The sequence below is a fragment of the Toxotes jaculatrix genome, chromosome 4 (assembly GCF_017976425.1).
Source record: "Toxotes jaculatrix isolate fToxJac2 chromosome 4, fToxJac2.pri, whole genome shotgun sequence".
Lineage (NCBI taxonomy): Eukaryota > Metazoa > Chordata > Actinopteri > Toxotidae > Toxotes > Toxotes jaculatrix.
In genome coordinates, this window is record NC_054397.1 from 27,071,771 (window position 1) to 27,086,797 (window position 15,027).

Here is a 15,027-nt window from a genome sequence, read left to right on the forward strand (position 1 = left end):
TTTTGGGGGCTAATTTTTCTCACAGATTAAGAACATCAATTTAAAACTGTTCTTAACATGCTGATCAGTAGATACAGTACTAGTATTCTAAAAAAAAAAAGAATTAAAGACAGCACACAGGCTTATGCACAACCATATTTGTTTATTACCAGATTATTGCACGCAGGTTTCTAACTGTATAGAAGAACAAAACATGGAAATGAAGCGAGAACCATGGTTTTAACATCAGAAATGATGGGATTCGTGTGATCCTGTGAGTATCCATCACTCTACCTTTCGCTCAAAAGCACATACACACACAGTGTGTGGAATGATCTGTACAATAAATATTCACACCTGCTTCACATGCCACTTTTTAAGTTACAACAGTGTAATCAAAATGCACACGTACACACACAAGATACATGTGAGGGGGACGAGATGTCAAAGAACGAAAGGTGTGCGGTGTGTTGGGCCAGAAGCACATATAAAACACCAGTAGCACAGATTTCAATAAAGCACCGTCTAGTAAAAGCCTGGTGTCTCACTGCAAAGTGCTCCAAACTGAAGTGCAAAAATAAAGAATTTACAAGACAAGATCCAGAGGAGTTCTTTCCCTCAAGTCCCCCAAAGCAACAGATCTCACTCTCTCTCTCTCTCTCTCACACACACACACACACACACACTGGTCAGCTGCTATAAAAATGTAAATAAATAAATGTAAATAAGTGTAAATGTAAGTAAATCTTTATTCATTTTATAAATATGCCCCCCCGCCCCTGTAGCTAATGTTAATCAGTTAAATAGAATCCAAAACACACTGTGCTGGCAGAGGTAAACCACATTCACATCTGTCATTTCATTTTCTGTTCACGCCACGCAGACCCTGGGTTTAACAGTGCAGAGCAGCTGCAGAGACACACTGCCAGGGCTGCCATGCAAAACAAAAGCATTTCTCATTTCTACCCTAACGTCCTCCATAAAGGGAGCGACGATGAATTACCAAATTTACTTCCTACACCACTGCTACTAAAAAAAAAAGTACTGTACAGATTAAAGGATAATCCCTGTTTATTAGTCATTTTAATTCGAATAAACTTGGCTCTTATTTATGTAGTTCTGGCCATCATTTAGATTCATAATGATAACATTGCTGAGAATTATTTTTAATCATGTTCACAGTTCGCCATTAACTTGATGAGTACAATGTTTTTATTGCCCGTAAGATGGATAAGATGGCCATAACTCCAAATATAAGATCCAGGCTGTAATAAACCGGAAGTATACTTTAACTTGTTAACTCATCCGGGCAGGATTTTTCCAGGACAGCCTACAGAATTGAAGCCAGCACAGCTTGAGTGCAGATTGAGTTGGGTTGGATTTGGTTCAGCAGGGATGGAGCGTGTGTCACTGTCAGTCAGACTAGCTGCTCTGTTTGGGTCAGCACCTTCCCAGCAGCAGTAATGTGTTGTTGACCCTGGCTGGTTCAGCTCTGTTCTCTCTACCTTAGCCACCTGTTCTTACTTTACACTTTACACATCACGTTCTTCGCCGTCACTTTGATTTGTGTGTTTAATCCTCCAGCCCACCAGGTGGCTCTCTACTCCCCATCATATTTCCCATTTTTGCTGCGACTGCACAGAATTAACAACACACCTCAGAGGCTGGGGTCAGTATTTTGTTTGTCAGTATTAGTTTGTCTGCTAACACTTAGTGCTGGTGCATGTCACAAGTTCAAAACCAAATCCCCTCTGAGCAGGCTTATGTCTGGGCCTCTGGCAGGGACCGGCCAGGCTCACATGGCACCGAGGGCCCAGCCACTACTAGACCATTTGTGCTGCGACACAGCAGAGCTTTGGTTGCTGCGGCAGCTGTCGTGGACGACGAAGTGCTGCCACCAGTTATGGTACCGTTGAGGTTCCGGTAGGGCCTCTGCCGTGGTATTGAAGCCCTTCGGCGGGGAGCAGGCACGGCAGCTGAACCACGGAGGCACACCGAGGGGAAACTCAGACCCACCAGACAGCAGCCCGGGCAGGAAATGACCTCATCCTGCTCAGAGGGGCCGATAGGGTCAGAGGAAAGGACCTGGGCTGAGCTGTAACCATTAGCCCGCATTCCTCCACCCCACTGCACCTGCTGGCCAATCACGAGGGCCGAACCGTTGTTGTTGTCCAGCCGCGGGAGCGGAGGCAAGGAGGGCGGTCCGTTGGAGATGGGAAGTCGCCAACCATTGGTCCGTAAAGAGGAGGAGGAGGTGAGCAGGGGTCTTCCAGGTGTGGAGTCCATGATTCCCTCTGCTGGCTCTGGAGACTTGGTGCAGTCCATGGGTTCTGTAAGACATACACTCTCCTCCTGCTCCTCGTCCTCCTCCTCTAACCTCTCCAGAGACACCATCTCCAGCTCAACAGGAAGACCAGAATCCTCTCCCATTTCCTCCTCCTCCTTTAACGACTCTCTCATCTCAGTTATCTCCATACGCTCTACCTGCAGCCTTTCATCCACCTTCTCTGAGGACTCTGTCTTCTCCCTGTTGTCCTCCACATCCTCCGCTGTGCCTCCTTTATTCACTGCCACTCTGATGTCCTCATCCTTTTCCTCCTCCTCCCCCTCTGTGTCTCTTGGCAACGCTACAGTCCGGCTGAGCTCTGGGGTACAGGGGAGTGATTGGCACCTCCGCTGTGGTGCTCGTGTCCCCTGCGTCCCTCTAAGGAGGTGCGGGGAGGCGCAAGGATCACGGAGCGCTGGGAGTGTGAAGGTCAGGGAGATGACGGACTTGCTGGGCGTGTCTAAGAGTTTGCACCGCCCCCCGTTCAGGTCCTGTCTGAGAGAGAAGGGGTTGACCCTCGCAGGGGTCCCGAGGAGAGGAGGGGTCAGTGTTGCCGGGGGCAACATGTCTGACTGGCTCCTTGCCAAGCCTTGCCGTTGCTGGCTGCGGTCGCCGGGGTGACAAGGAGAGCTGCGGCGCCTGTAGGGGCTGATATCTACAGCCACTGGCTCTGAGAAAGAGAAAGAGGGAGAAAGAGATGGAAAATGTGACGAGCAGGTTTGCACAGGTGAGTTGTACGGACTCTGCATCAGGGCTGAAGGCTGAGGCCATGATTTGAAAACCATGTGAGGTGTTACACGAATTAGATGGTGCTATTTTTCAGTAGAACAACAATTCTCTTTTAAGCATCAAATCTTTAAGGTGAAAAAACACAATACCAAAATATCCAGAACTGTTTCATCATCATCATCATCATCATAGCTGCAAAAACTGCTGAATGACAGTCCCCCGTTTTTTTCTTATTGGTAACCCACTGTGATCATGATTTCACTTGTCAATCCTCTAAACTGGAACTAATTTCCATGGCGGAGATACACATTCCTTCCGTGTAGTGAACCTTTGACCTACCGAGTGCAATGGGCTTCTCCGTCTCCTCCTCTGTCTTCATGCCCTCCAGTGTGAAGACGATGTCGGTGAATGTGGGACGCCTTTCTGCACTCATCTGAAAACAACAGGAGGGGAAGGGACCCACATATGGACGATGATGATGTTGAGTATCTTATTCTTATTAAAATGTGTCTTCATTTCAAGACCTTAGTAACAACAGAGACACCCTTATAAATAAATAAACTTTTACTCACTTTACAGCTCTGACAACTGAGACTGTGTGTGTGTGTGTGTGTGTGTACTTACATTGCAGCAGGTGACAGCAAGGCTAAAGAATGCAGGTGGACAATCTCCAACCATGTTCTCAAATGTATCCACATCCAGACCAAAGTCCTGTAAACACACACACACACACACACACACACACACATTTAATACCTTCTTGTCTCATGCTGTGTTACAAATATGAAATCAAATCACTGCATATCAAGTATGAATAACCACAGAGGCTGTAAATTAAAACTATGTATAATTACCATTAGAATTACACCTTACACAAACACACACACATCCTTACTATCCTTACAGTCGTGGAGACCTGTCATAGACAGAATACAGTCCCTAGCTCCTAATCTTAACCTAAACCTGATTCTAACCTGAACCTAAAACCACATCTTAACCCTCAACCAGGCCTGGTTGATTTTGGTCCCCACAAAGCTGTCAGACGCCACGAGTATAGTGGGCTCGTGGTTTTTGGACCCCACAAACGGCCCCACAGTAACACACACATACCCCTTTGTACTACTCAGGTCCCATAACCTCAAACTGAAGACTAGTTTTATCTGGATCAGCAAACTGCAACACGTTTCCTAAAGAGACGTGTCGCTCCGCTACACCACTACACAACCAAAAGGAAAGAAGAAAAGGGGTTGGATAGAAAAGTGGGATAGGGTTGCTGGTTGAAAGTTAAAATGGCTGATGAACCTGTACACACACACACATACATACACACACAAACACACAAACACACAAACACCACCCCCCCCAGCAACCTGCTGCACACCTACCTCTGTCCTGGGTAAGAAGTCAGGATCAGCTTCAATCCGGGCAATGATCTCACACAGGATGATACCATATGCAAACACATCCACCTGAGCAGAGCGGAGAACATGCATATGAGCTCTGACCATGAGCACAAACTACATCTCACACAGCAGCAAACTGTAAGTGTACAGGTAGTACAGGACTGATACCAACACTAATGGTTGTGGGTTAAAGCTGCTGGTATTTGTACCAGTACAGAATCTCAGTCATTGTGTTAAAACAATAAACTTTCTTGAGACAAACGGTCAGTGGTTTCAAAAATCATTTTGAATATTCCATAACTTACAGCAACAGAAACAGCTATAAATCTAAATAAACTGATATTTCTCTGGATTATTCTGATGAACCACTGTCCTGTGAAATGATTCATGAAATTCATGAGCTGAGAAACTCTCAAATACCGCTGCATTACAACAAGCACCCTGCTGATGAAGCACAAACTCTGAGCACATCTCTGCGGGGCAGATTTTAAACTAATTTCATGGGTTACTTTCCATTGTCAACATAAAGTACTGTGTCAGTGTTTCTGTTTGCTTCGTCACCACTGTCACAGTCTGGGCATGTGCTGACTTTTACATGAGATTAAATCATTTCTGCTGTACACCCTTTTTCTTCATTTCCTAAGATTCTCTTGAGTCAGTTGCTTTAATGATGCCGTCATCAGGCAGCCTGACTGAGAGTGAGTGAAATGCTTCTTCACGAAGCATAGGTTACCATGGTGATCTACATTGGTTACCATGATAACCTAAAAGTGAGCCAGCTTTGCAATACCTGAAAAACCTGACTTAAGCCCAAAGAGAGCTGGCTAGCCCTCTAATCTAAGGAGGACACGTAAACAACTTTAATACTGTACAGTTGTCCAGCACGTGTTAAAGATAGAGCAGGTTTACCTTCTCGTCGTACAGCTCTCCCCTCAGAACTTCAGGGGCCATCCAGTACGGGGAGCCCACGATGGCCAGAGGCTGCTTCTCCACACCATCACTGCAAAGATACCGAGGGTCACCAGTCAGAGCGTGCTGTGATTTCATTTATAATATTTTGTATATTCTGGATACAATCTATGATGCACGATGCGAGGACCCAATGAAACAGCTCTGCCACACGTCTTTGTAGAAGATGCTTAAAAAAGGAAAACAAAGCCCTCCAACCAACCAATGAAAAAATGTTTTCATGGCTGGGTTTGGATTAAACCTCGTTCTGCTCGAGGACTAAATTATAATGCATATAATCCACAAAACACACACTGTGAAGGGTTAAGCACTGACCTTTGACCCAGAGCATATATCATTTCCCATACTGCCACAGACATGAACTGATTTTGACGTGTTACACATTAACTTTGTCTCTTAATCTTTGAATTACCCATGATGATGATGGTGATCTTCCACTGAAAGATGACTAACAATTACTCATCTACTACACAGTCTCTGCCATCTGTGGGTATACACACACACTGTGAGGCTCACACACACTGTGAGGCTCACACACACACGGTGACGTCAGAATGACATCCCTTCCTCTCTGAATGCAGCTCTTTCATGAAGGGCTCGTTGTAAGACTTACAGCAGAGGAAAAGACATCAAGCGTCTGGATTTCACCACACTGACCTGTAATCAGGGATCTTCTCTGCCAGACCGAAGTCTCCCACTACTGCGGTGAAGGTGCCGTTATCACAGCGAACCAGACAGTTCTACACAGGGGAACAATCAGGAGGTTAGATCTACAAACAGCTACTGATCAAAGGGATAATTAAAACTGTACAAACCACCTCAAACTACAAAACACATCTGGTCCATGCAGATAGTTTTAGCTTTACTTGTTCAGGTTATAATCCAAGTGGTCACCCTGTTCTACACTGTTCAGGCTACAGTTATAAGCAGTGACCCTTCCATTAAACCTTGAGCATCATCAAAAACCTGGACGACCTGGACCATTACGTGTCTACATCTTGCCTGTCCTACGTGGAGTCGAGGAAGTGTCTATGTGGAGCTTTTAGACCAAAATTAGCTTCTCGGATGCCAAAACACTGCACAGCAGTTTATAATACTCTGACACTCTGTAGGGCCATTCATGTTACAAAGTCATTCAGCAGGAATGTGAGCTTGCATGTATTTGATCAGTCACTGCAGAGTCTTTCCAGATGACCTGCTGTGCTGTGGCAAACTTTTTATTGCGATTTTATTTTATTTTATTTATTTATTTACTTGGCTTCTGTGTTGCCCCCCACCAGAATGACTGCATTCAAATGATTGAGGGGTCTGTGTTTATCACGCAGGGCTAATGTTGGTTTGAACGCAGCCTTACACAGCCTTGACTGTGACAAGGACATCTTACTCCTGTACTCTGTACCTTGGAGGTGAGATCTCTGTGGAAGATGCCCTTGTTGTGCAGGTACTGCAGCCCTCGGGCGATATCCAGAGACAGACCGATCCTCACGCCCCACGACAGGTACAGATCACTGTCCAACAGCTGCTCCAGGTTCCCTCCGTTTATATACTACGGAAAGAAAGGGAGAACAAAAGAAAGAGTGAACACCAAGAGAAGGTAGCATCGCCACATGTTAACACCTGTTCTCTGTATATGAGCCAAAACACACTCCTGAATGCAGTTTAAACTGAAGACGGGAGACGTGTCGACAGTTTAAGATGCTCAGACACAGATATTTATGTGTGTGGTTCAGCCACTCAGAGGAGGACACCAAACACACAAATCACCGTTGCCAGGGATACCACCCACTTCCAATCGGTACCGCATTATAACGTATGGGACTTCTGCTTTGTCAGTCTGGGTTTATTTATTACTCCAAGGCTTGGTGTATTTTGTGTGTCGCTCCTTTGTGGTTATCACACTCCTTCCCTCCCGTGTTGCTGTGATGTCTTTTACAATCTCCTATTTTATGTTACCCTGATATATTTTACTGTGATGAGAGCAGAGAGCCTGAAGCAGGAGCAGCTGCATTTGTGATTGTATTTTAACCTCTTAAAAACAATAAGTTATTTCACCATATGCTCATGTGTCCAGTCATTTTATCTATTACTTGTCAATAATTACAGATGCGCAAACACACTTCTAAACAAAGCATGGGAGAGAAGGGAAAAGGGGAAGACCAGTGAGACAAGAAGGAGACATGACCCCTCAGACATCTGAAGAAGCAAAAGAACGAAGGAAACATGAAGTAAAACATTTAGGATATTTTACCTCAGTCAGAGCGTGGAGTTGACCTTCGTGCACACAAACCCCAAGAAACCTGAGAACAGGAGAAGAAACGTGATTTAAACAATACAGTAGATTATATTTAGAATTCTTCAATAAGCATCCTTCACACAATCAGTGTAGTGTAGAACAAAGCACTCTTTGGGTCTTCCACTGTGTGCCTCATCCAACCAGGGATGTAAGATTTCTGAACTGTACTTTGGTCCTTATTATTTGAATCTCTTGTCTTACCCATGATAGACACTTTGTGCAAAGGGTAGACTCTGAATGCTGAATTTGGCAAAAGGTGCATGGTCCATATTTGAAAAAACACACACATACACACACCACAGTCATAAGACAGTGTAGGAATAATAATAATATTTGAATATAAAGGTCATGTCACACGTGCATGCAAACAGATAAGGTGAAGCATAGAAATACACACATCACTATATGTGTTAAAGAGTAGAAGAGAAAAGGAACACAAAACTTCAGGGCTTGTTGACACTTTATCCAGAATTATAGAAGCTCCTTATACACAGTGTTGTTAGTTATTCCTTCTGCCTTTTCCCCAGGAGTTATTCAGCCGGCTGTATCTGTCTGTGTCAGTCTCTGCCCTCACACTGAGGATATTAATGCCTCCATCTACATTCAGAGAGTATTCAGACCTCAGAGACAAAAATCTCTGATTTATAACTAAACCTGATAAAATGAAGGCATCGTGTGTCGTACGTGTTTTCAGATACGCATCATTACCTACCTGAGTATATTGGGGTGGCAGAGCCTGTTCATGAGCTGAACTTCTCGTAGCATGTTAGCCTTGTTGCTAGCTAGCGTGTTCATTTTCAGCGCCATCACCTGGCCCGTGATCCGATGCTGCACCTGGAAAACAAGGAGAGAAGGTCTACAGTGAGAGAGCAAGTCACACACACAAGTCATTAGATTGAGTTACATATTTCTATTTAACTCACATAGAAAAGATTAAAACAAAAAACACCATGAATCCTGGATGTTCAGCCAGGCCTGTTTAAACACCCTAGATGTTCTGTGCTCGTTTGGTTGTGTGTGGTACATTCAGCACAGAACATGTACACAGAGAATCCGTTCTCTCTAACTACAGTAAATTCAGTTTAGAGCAAACATCACATTAAGCTTGAACATGCAGGTTTAGAATAAGATAAACCATTTAAATGAGATTCTTCTCTCCTGTGACAACTCACAGCTCCATGTAGAGCTGCTAAATATGGAAACACTAAACACACAGCTGGCCAGTGTGTGTCTGTGTGTGTGTGTGTGTGCGTCTGTGTTTCAGGTGCAGATGTGACACATTCTGCTCTAAACAAAGGTGCTGCATTAAACAGGTGGAGGAGGGTAGAGGTACACTTTGCATGTCATTTGTGCGAGTGTTTGCAAGGTGTGTCTCTCTCCTCATCACAGATACATGACAGAGAAGATAGTGCAAATGATGAGGCACTGTTACCTGTTGTCTGGATAAAAAAATAAAAATATGTAACTAAGTGAAAAATTATAACTGAAGCAATAATCATCGATGAGCACGTGGGATTAGTGTGTACCAAACACACAGTGCTGTGGTTTGTGTTCCTTAATTTTGCCACTGATTGTGATTGGCTGGACCGGAGGTCAGTCCCAAGTACAGGAGCTGACTGTGTGACCAGCTGCTGAGTGTCTCCAGATGCAAATTCATTTCATCTGCTACGTCCAGATTATCAGCAGCAAACACCTCAGTGTTGAAAACGTATCATATTATTAAGAGTCAAACTTCAGCCTCTAATGAGCAGTGTCCTGAACATGTGAAGCTGCAGGTGCAGAGGGTTTGAGCTGCTGCGTGCGACTGGACGGGTCACTGACAGGTAATTTGTGCCTGCGAAGTTCAGCCATTGTCTGGACCTGCAAGTGCATGCATTTGTGTCTGTGTGTTTGTTTGTGTGCGTGCGTGTGTGTGTACGTGTGTGTATTAATAGCGTAGGACTAATAGGCTTTCTGGATTTCCCATCACTCCTTCTGATCTGCACAAATCCACTGTGCCATTACTGAGGCCTTGTTCAGGAGCTAACAGGCAGTGCGCACACACACACACACACATACACATACACAATCACACAATGCAGAGTACACAGAGAAACAGCAAGCTGAGAGTGTAACGCTGATAATGGCACTCAGTAGAGCCCACACCTCCACCAAGGAGAAAAATGCCCAACCTCACAATGTTAAGGAAAGTGTTTTAAAAAAAAATCCTGGATCCACCAGGTTCTTCCCTGACCAACAAACAGATATGGGTGAACACATAACCTTGTCGCTGCCAGACAGGTACCTACTTGTCCAGAGGCCTGGACAGTGGGGACTGCAGCAGCACTTACTGATCCACTTTGACCTCACACAACATCTGCAGCAGTTGATGCTCAGGATTTTTGAGATCTGTGGACTTTTCCTGCTTTCAGCCTCATCAATTAGAACCCAAGGAGGTTGTGACTACAACCATCAGAACAGATATCAAAGGGGGAGATTAAAATGATGACTGAATATTTTTTAGCTTCTATAACTTTTGAATCATATTTGACTGTTTTCTGCTGTTATCTTCTGCTGATATTAAATAAAACAGCTCATCTGCATTTAAAGGTAAATAAATATTGTAAAGGTTTCTAAGGTTTCCTGTGTCCAGTCTGAGCTTTTCTTTAAAGCAACAGCAGCCTCTCATCAGTGTGTGTGTGTGTGTGACTACGTCAGGTCCATAGACAAAGGCTCTTAGCGGTTGGTCTAGACTCTGAAATGGATATTTGCCTCGCAGCAAAAGTATATTTACAGCTTTAATAATATCCAGCAACCACAACAACTGTTACAGCTGTCGTTAACCAAAGTGTGTCCACGGAGTATTCTTAGCTCAGGCCACAGAGGTGCTGGTGAAAAGGTAGCGCTGAAGACTTTGGGAAGGGGACAGTTTGTAACTGGATGACTCTCCTTCACCTCAGCCTATATTATACCTGATTAGAATCTTGTTCTGATAAACGGTCAGACAGGCTAATCTCCGTCACTTTAACGTGAGGGCTGAGCAGGGCTCCTGTACTGCAGAGGCTGGGCAGCCACTCAAAGCTGTAGCTGCTGCCACAGAAGCCAAGTACTGAATTAAGGACCTGAGTACAAACTTTTCTAAAAACATGTTTCTGATTTCCTTTCCTGAGTCTGAACATTAAATGTTCTGCTCTTCAAATCTCACACTATGTCTTACTGGTCATTTCGTTTGCTCCATCCTTTGTTTGTTTGTGGGTTAGTTGAAAAAGAACAGCCAGCTCCTGTGGCTGAGGTGGTCGAACAGAAACAACAGTTCAGTCTGTCCCACTGAGTTAGTGATAAAGCACAACACAGAACATGTTGGTTTAAAAAATGATACTGCAGCAGGTAGAACCATTCAGACAACAGCCAAAACCTCTGTCTCTCCTCTGCACATGTGACTGGATTATAATGTTTATTCTATTCACATTTATAAGAAATATCTTGCCTTTCTGTCTTTTTACATTCTAATTAAATTTCTTCCGTCCAACAATAAGGCATGTCCCTGATGGACACTTCTCTAAATACCAGAGGCTTTGTTAAAAGAACAATAAGGCATTCTGGGAAATGCCCCTTCTCTCTATCTAACCCACAGTCTGATGAGAAGATCACCACCAGTTTCACTACAGGTGTCACAGCGGCGCTTTGAGCTAAATGCTAATGATAGCACGGTAACATTAAGGCGTGGGCTGGGTCATTGTGGAGGTGTCTTATCTCAGGCTAGCTCTCTTATCTACACTATGAGAAACAGAGGGGAGACTAGATTGTTAGCGTTGTCACACACATACACCATGAGTTAAGGCTTTTTGTGTGTGTGTATGTGTGTGTGTGTGTGTGTGAAAATCTGAAGCTATTTCAGATAAGAACAGAGGAATTTTCTCTGGAATCCGTTTTATATTAACCCTCACCCTGAACAAACACTCCAACAACAACTACCACTACTTTATATGGTCATGAGTGGTACGCGTGGACACTGTGTGCAGACTGGAGCTGGTGAACAGGATGTGATTACTTACTTATATAAATACATACACAGATACACAGAGGTTACCTGTGAGGAAAACCTAGCATGTCCACACACACGCACACAGGTTGTGTGTGAATAATCTACTTAGTCTGGACAGTGGGACCTGTTGTCCAATCAGCCTGTTACTTCACATGCACAGACAATAGACAATATATGCACACACACACATACGTCTGTGCAAAACTCAGACAACACACAACACAAATAGGCACTAATGAAAACACACAAACTTTTATCTACATGTCACTGATTCAACAACAAACACACAGAGCATTCGGAGTAAACCAGTAAAGTACACAGTGAGTACTGGGGGTGTAATGGTAACAAAAAAAAAAAACCCAAATGCATATGGTCAGGTTTCTGTTCATTTCATCTGAGCTTACAGTCGCACAAGTTACAGCTTGTTCCACCTAGTTCACTGGGAACCCAAACTTTTCCCACACAGCTTATTTGAACGGAGCAGGTGGGTCTTCTAGCTCCTGTGCGTCACCACAGTGAGACTGACTCAGAGAAGCCACAGCACCTTTATCCACTATGACGAAGTTTCCACCAGCAGGAGTGATGACATTTCCACAGCTCATGACTCCTTAGACGCGTCATGACAATTTATCTGCCCACGACAGCAAATGTTTGTACCACGTTTGTCCCAGTCACATGTCTATCTGCAGCACAGACACCGCTACACACAAAGATTCAGTCTTTCTACAGCGTCTCTTCCTGTGTTGTTCTTATCTACCTGCAACAGTGATTGTTTCTTATTTTATAAATAATGATGTTTTTTCTGTGCAGTGTTGGCTTTTCTCCACACAGTGATGATTCTGGGCAAATTGTAAAGCTCTCATGTGTAGTTTGTACTGTCCAATCCATCATTAGGACACTACAGACATTATCTCAGATGCTGCTGATCATCAGACTTTGATGAATCTGAACAGGAATGCTGAATTACCCATCAAAAGGAATCACACCATAAGTTCAAACGACTGAATCATCAGAAAAACCGCACCACAACACTGACAGTCTGCCATTTTGACCAGGAATGATGAACCCACCAAGGTTTATTTCAGCCCCTGAGAATTTAATCAGTGGATAAGGTCACGTACCTTAAAGACCTCAGAGAAGAAGCCTGAACCAATCTTCTCACAAAAGAAGTCGTCGATACGGGCCAGGCTGGACACGGCACTCCTCAGGGCCCGGTAAGAGGACGGGCGGATCCGGTTGGGTGCATGGATACTGTGGAGCGGCGGCTCGTCTGGGCCGCCGTGACAGTCCTCGGGATCGCAGAAGCAGCACTCAGCGTGGTAGTCCATGGTGCTGGCAGACCACCACGCTCCACTTGCTCCGTTCTTTCCCACAGGGGAACCAAAATGTCTGTTAGACTGCAGGAGTCCTGAGGCACGAGGTGATGATGACTCCCACCATCATCATGTCGCAATGAACGTCTCCTGTGGGCTGTATGGTTGTGAATGACCTAATGACCTGATAATATATCTGTATCTATGTACAATACAGCATCTGATTTCCAGGTTCCACCCTGATGAAGGCTGCAGCAGACCCCAGGCAACTACTTTAATATTCAAGTAAAAATATTAGCTATATTTCTACTCTAGTGAAATGCAGTCTCTCATTAGATCAGCATGCTCTCATTCATCTCATCTGAGGAGAGGGTGAAAGACTTGAACAAGGTCAGCCATAGCTTCCAGGGTCATTCATCCACTCTGCTGAAGTGCCCCTGAGCAAGAATCCACGTCCCCGGCAGCTCCTGATAAGTTAATCTGGGCTCACTCTGTCCTCTGACCTCTCAGGAAAGACAGAAAAGTCTCACTAAGGAAAAGTCAATCTCCATGTCCCCTGCCGCTGTGTTTGTAGGAATTCCTGACGGCCCCTGAACGTCGCTTCACCGTGTCCGTGCGTGAGGAGGCTCGGTTCTCTCCGTCATCCCGTCAGTATGGAGGCTGTGACGTTGGATGCTGCGGCTGTGTCGGTACAGGGAGAGGGTAGGAGGGCCGAGCGGCCGGCTGCCATACAAAGGTACCTGGGCAAGTATGTGAGAGATATCATAGAGATATTAGAAGAAACAAAATATCACAGCACCACCGATAGGTTCACAGCCATCACAGGTGTATAAGCGGAGAATGGTCGATGTTACCGGAGGAATATCACCACCGTGTTAAGAGGACACGTATGCGCTGATTATGCCCCATTTGCCGACTGAGAGCATCCTCTGAATCCGGCCCGGGCCCATCTGCTGGCTGTTTGTATACGGTAGCCATGAGGCTAGTAGCCACAGGGAATCACCGCTCTCAGGGCGATAAGCCATAACCTCCACTGGATAACATCGACCCACACAGCTCAACCGGACTGTCAGGCTAAGAAATAATTTTAGCTCTAATTCAACCATGTTTTTAATCTTTTTTCCCACAACTGCGTATTATAAATAACGATTTGACCGGGGCTAAATAAACCGGAGAATGTATCGCCTCGAAACCCCATATTTCTCATGGCAAATCGGCTAAAAAAAAACCCACTAGCTACAGTTAATAACGGGAGCTGTCAATGACAAGCGGGGTGCAGAGACTGAGTCGACGGCTTACCTCTCTCTTCACGTCGGTCTGGGTGGAAAAGTCGATGCGGTTCGACTGCTGGAGGTAAACTAAAGCCAGAAATATCGCTCGGCAGCTCGGCGGTGTCTGCCGCTCATAATCCTGTCTGGATTTCTTCTTCACGAGCCGCTTGAGGAGGCGACTACCATAATGCTAAAGCTAGCGCGTGTGATGGAGAGGACATCCTGTTACAATTTTCACAATAAAATCTTTTCAACCTGTTCAATACGCATACCTTTCCAATTATGATCAATACACAAATGATCAGTAAGTCCTCCTGTAAGTCAACAATTTCAACTGTGTATGAATAAATAAACATTTTACTTAACAACTTTATTTGAAGAACATTTACCGTTTTCTTTTGTCTGACAGGTTTTAAATAAGAACAACTGAAAGATATAGCACTTTTTTTTAATTAAGGTTTGGTTTATTGCTTTCATTGCATAAATATGTATATAGTTTTTACAGCCTCCTATGTACCAAAATGCACCAAATGAGAATGTGAATATAAGAATAGGAGAAGCTAGGTGACCGTATGAAAAAGTCATGCTGTGTGATAAATGCTTTTTAGGTGTTTTTTTCTGTTTATGCGCGGTCGAACGTTTTACCCTTCAAGACTTTTATTTCGAAGACAAAGTCGTGAAACTTCCTGTATGTTTTGCCTCTAGATCGAGTTTGACAAC

At 44.5% G+C, this 15,027-nt stretch overlaps 1 protein-coding gene across 1 annotated transcript; it reads right to left on the bottom strand.

The window, feature by feature from the left end:
* Positions 1-139: 139 nt before the first annotated feature.
* LOC121181199 (dual specificity testis-specific protein kinase 2-like) lies at positions 140-14,452 on the bottom strand. Its single transcript, XM_041037035.1, has 11 exons — positions 14,336-14,452; positions 12,845-13,776; positions 8,412-8,533; positions 7,655-7,703; positions 6,806-6,952; positions 6,064-6,146; positions 5,347-5,437; positions 4,420-4,503; positions 3,659-3,745; positions 3,374-3,467; positions 140-2,975 (listed from the first exon to the last, which is right to left on the bottom strand). Exons 2-11 carry the CDS (start codon positions 13,049-13,051, stop codon positions 1,741-1,743), a joined length of 2,199 nt encoding a protein of 732 aa, XP_040892969.1. The 5' UTR covers positions 13,052-13,776; positions 14,336-14,452; the 3' UTR covers positions 140-1,740.
* Between the last annotated feature and the right edge of the window lie 575 nt (positions 14,453-15,027).

What these genes read in the sequence shown, in the direction of transcription:
- LOC121181199 (XM_041037035.1), bottom strand. Translation starts at nt 13,051, where the DNA reads ATGGACTACCACGCTGAGTGCTGCTTCTGCGATCCCGAGGACTGTCAC. An exon ending in TCTTCTCTGAGGTCTTTAAG is followed by an intron (nt 8,534 to 12,844) that starts GTACGTGACCTT and finishes CTTGTTTTCCAG; the next exon opens with GTGCAGCATCGGATCACGGG. An exon ending in AACTCCACGCTCTGACTGAG is followed by an intron (nt 6,953 to 7,654) that starts GTAAAATATCCT and finishes TTCTTTCCGTAG; the next exon opens with TATATAAACGGAGGGAACCT.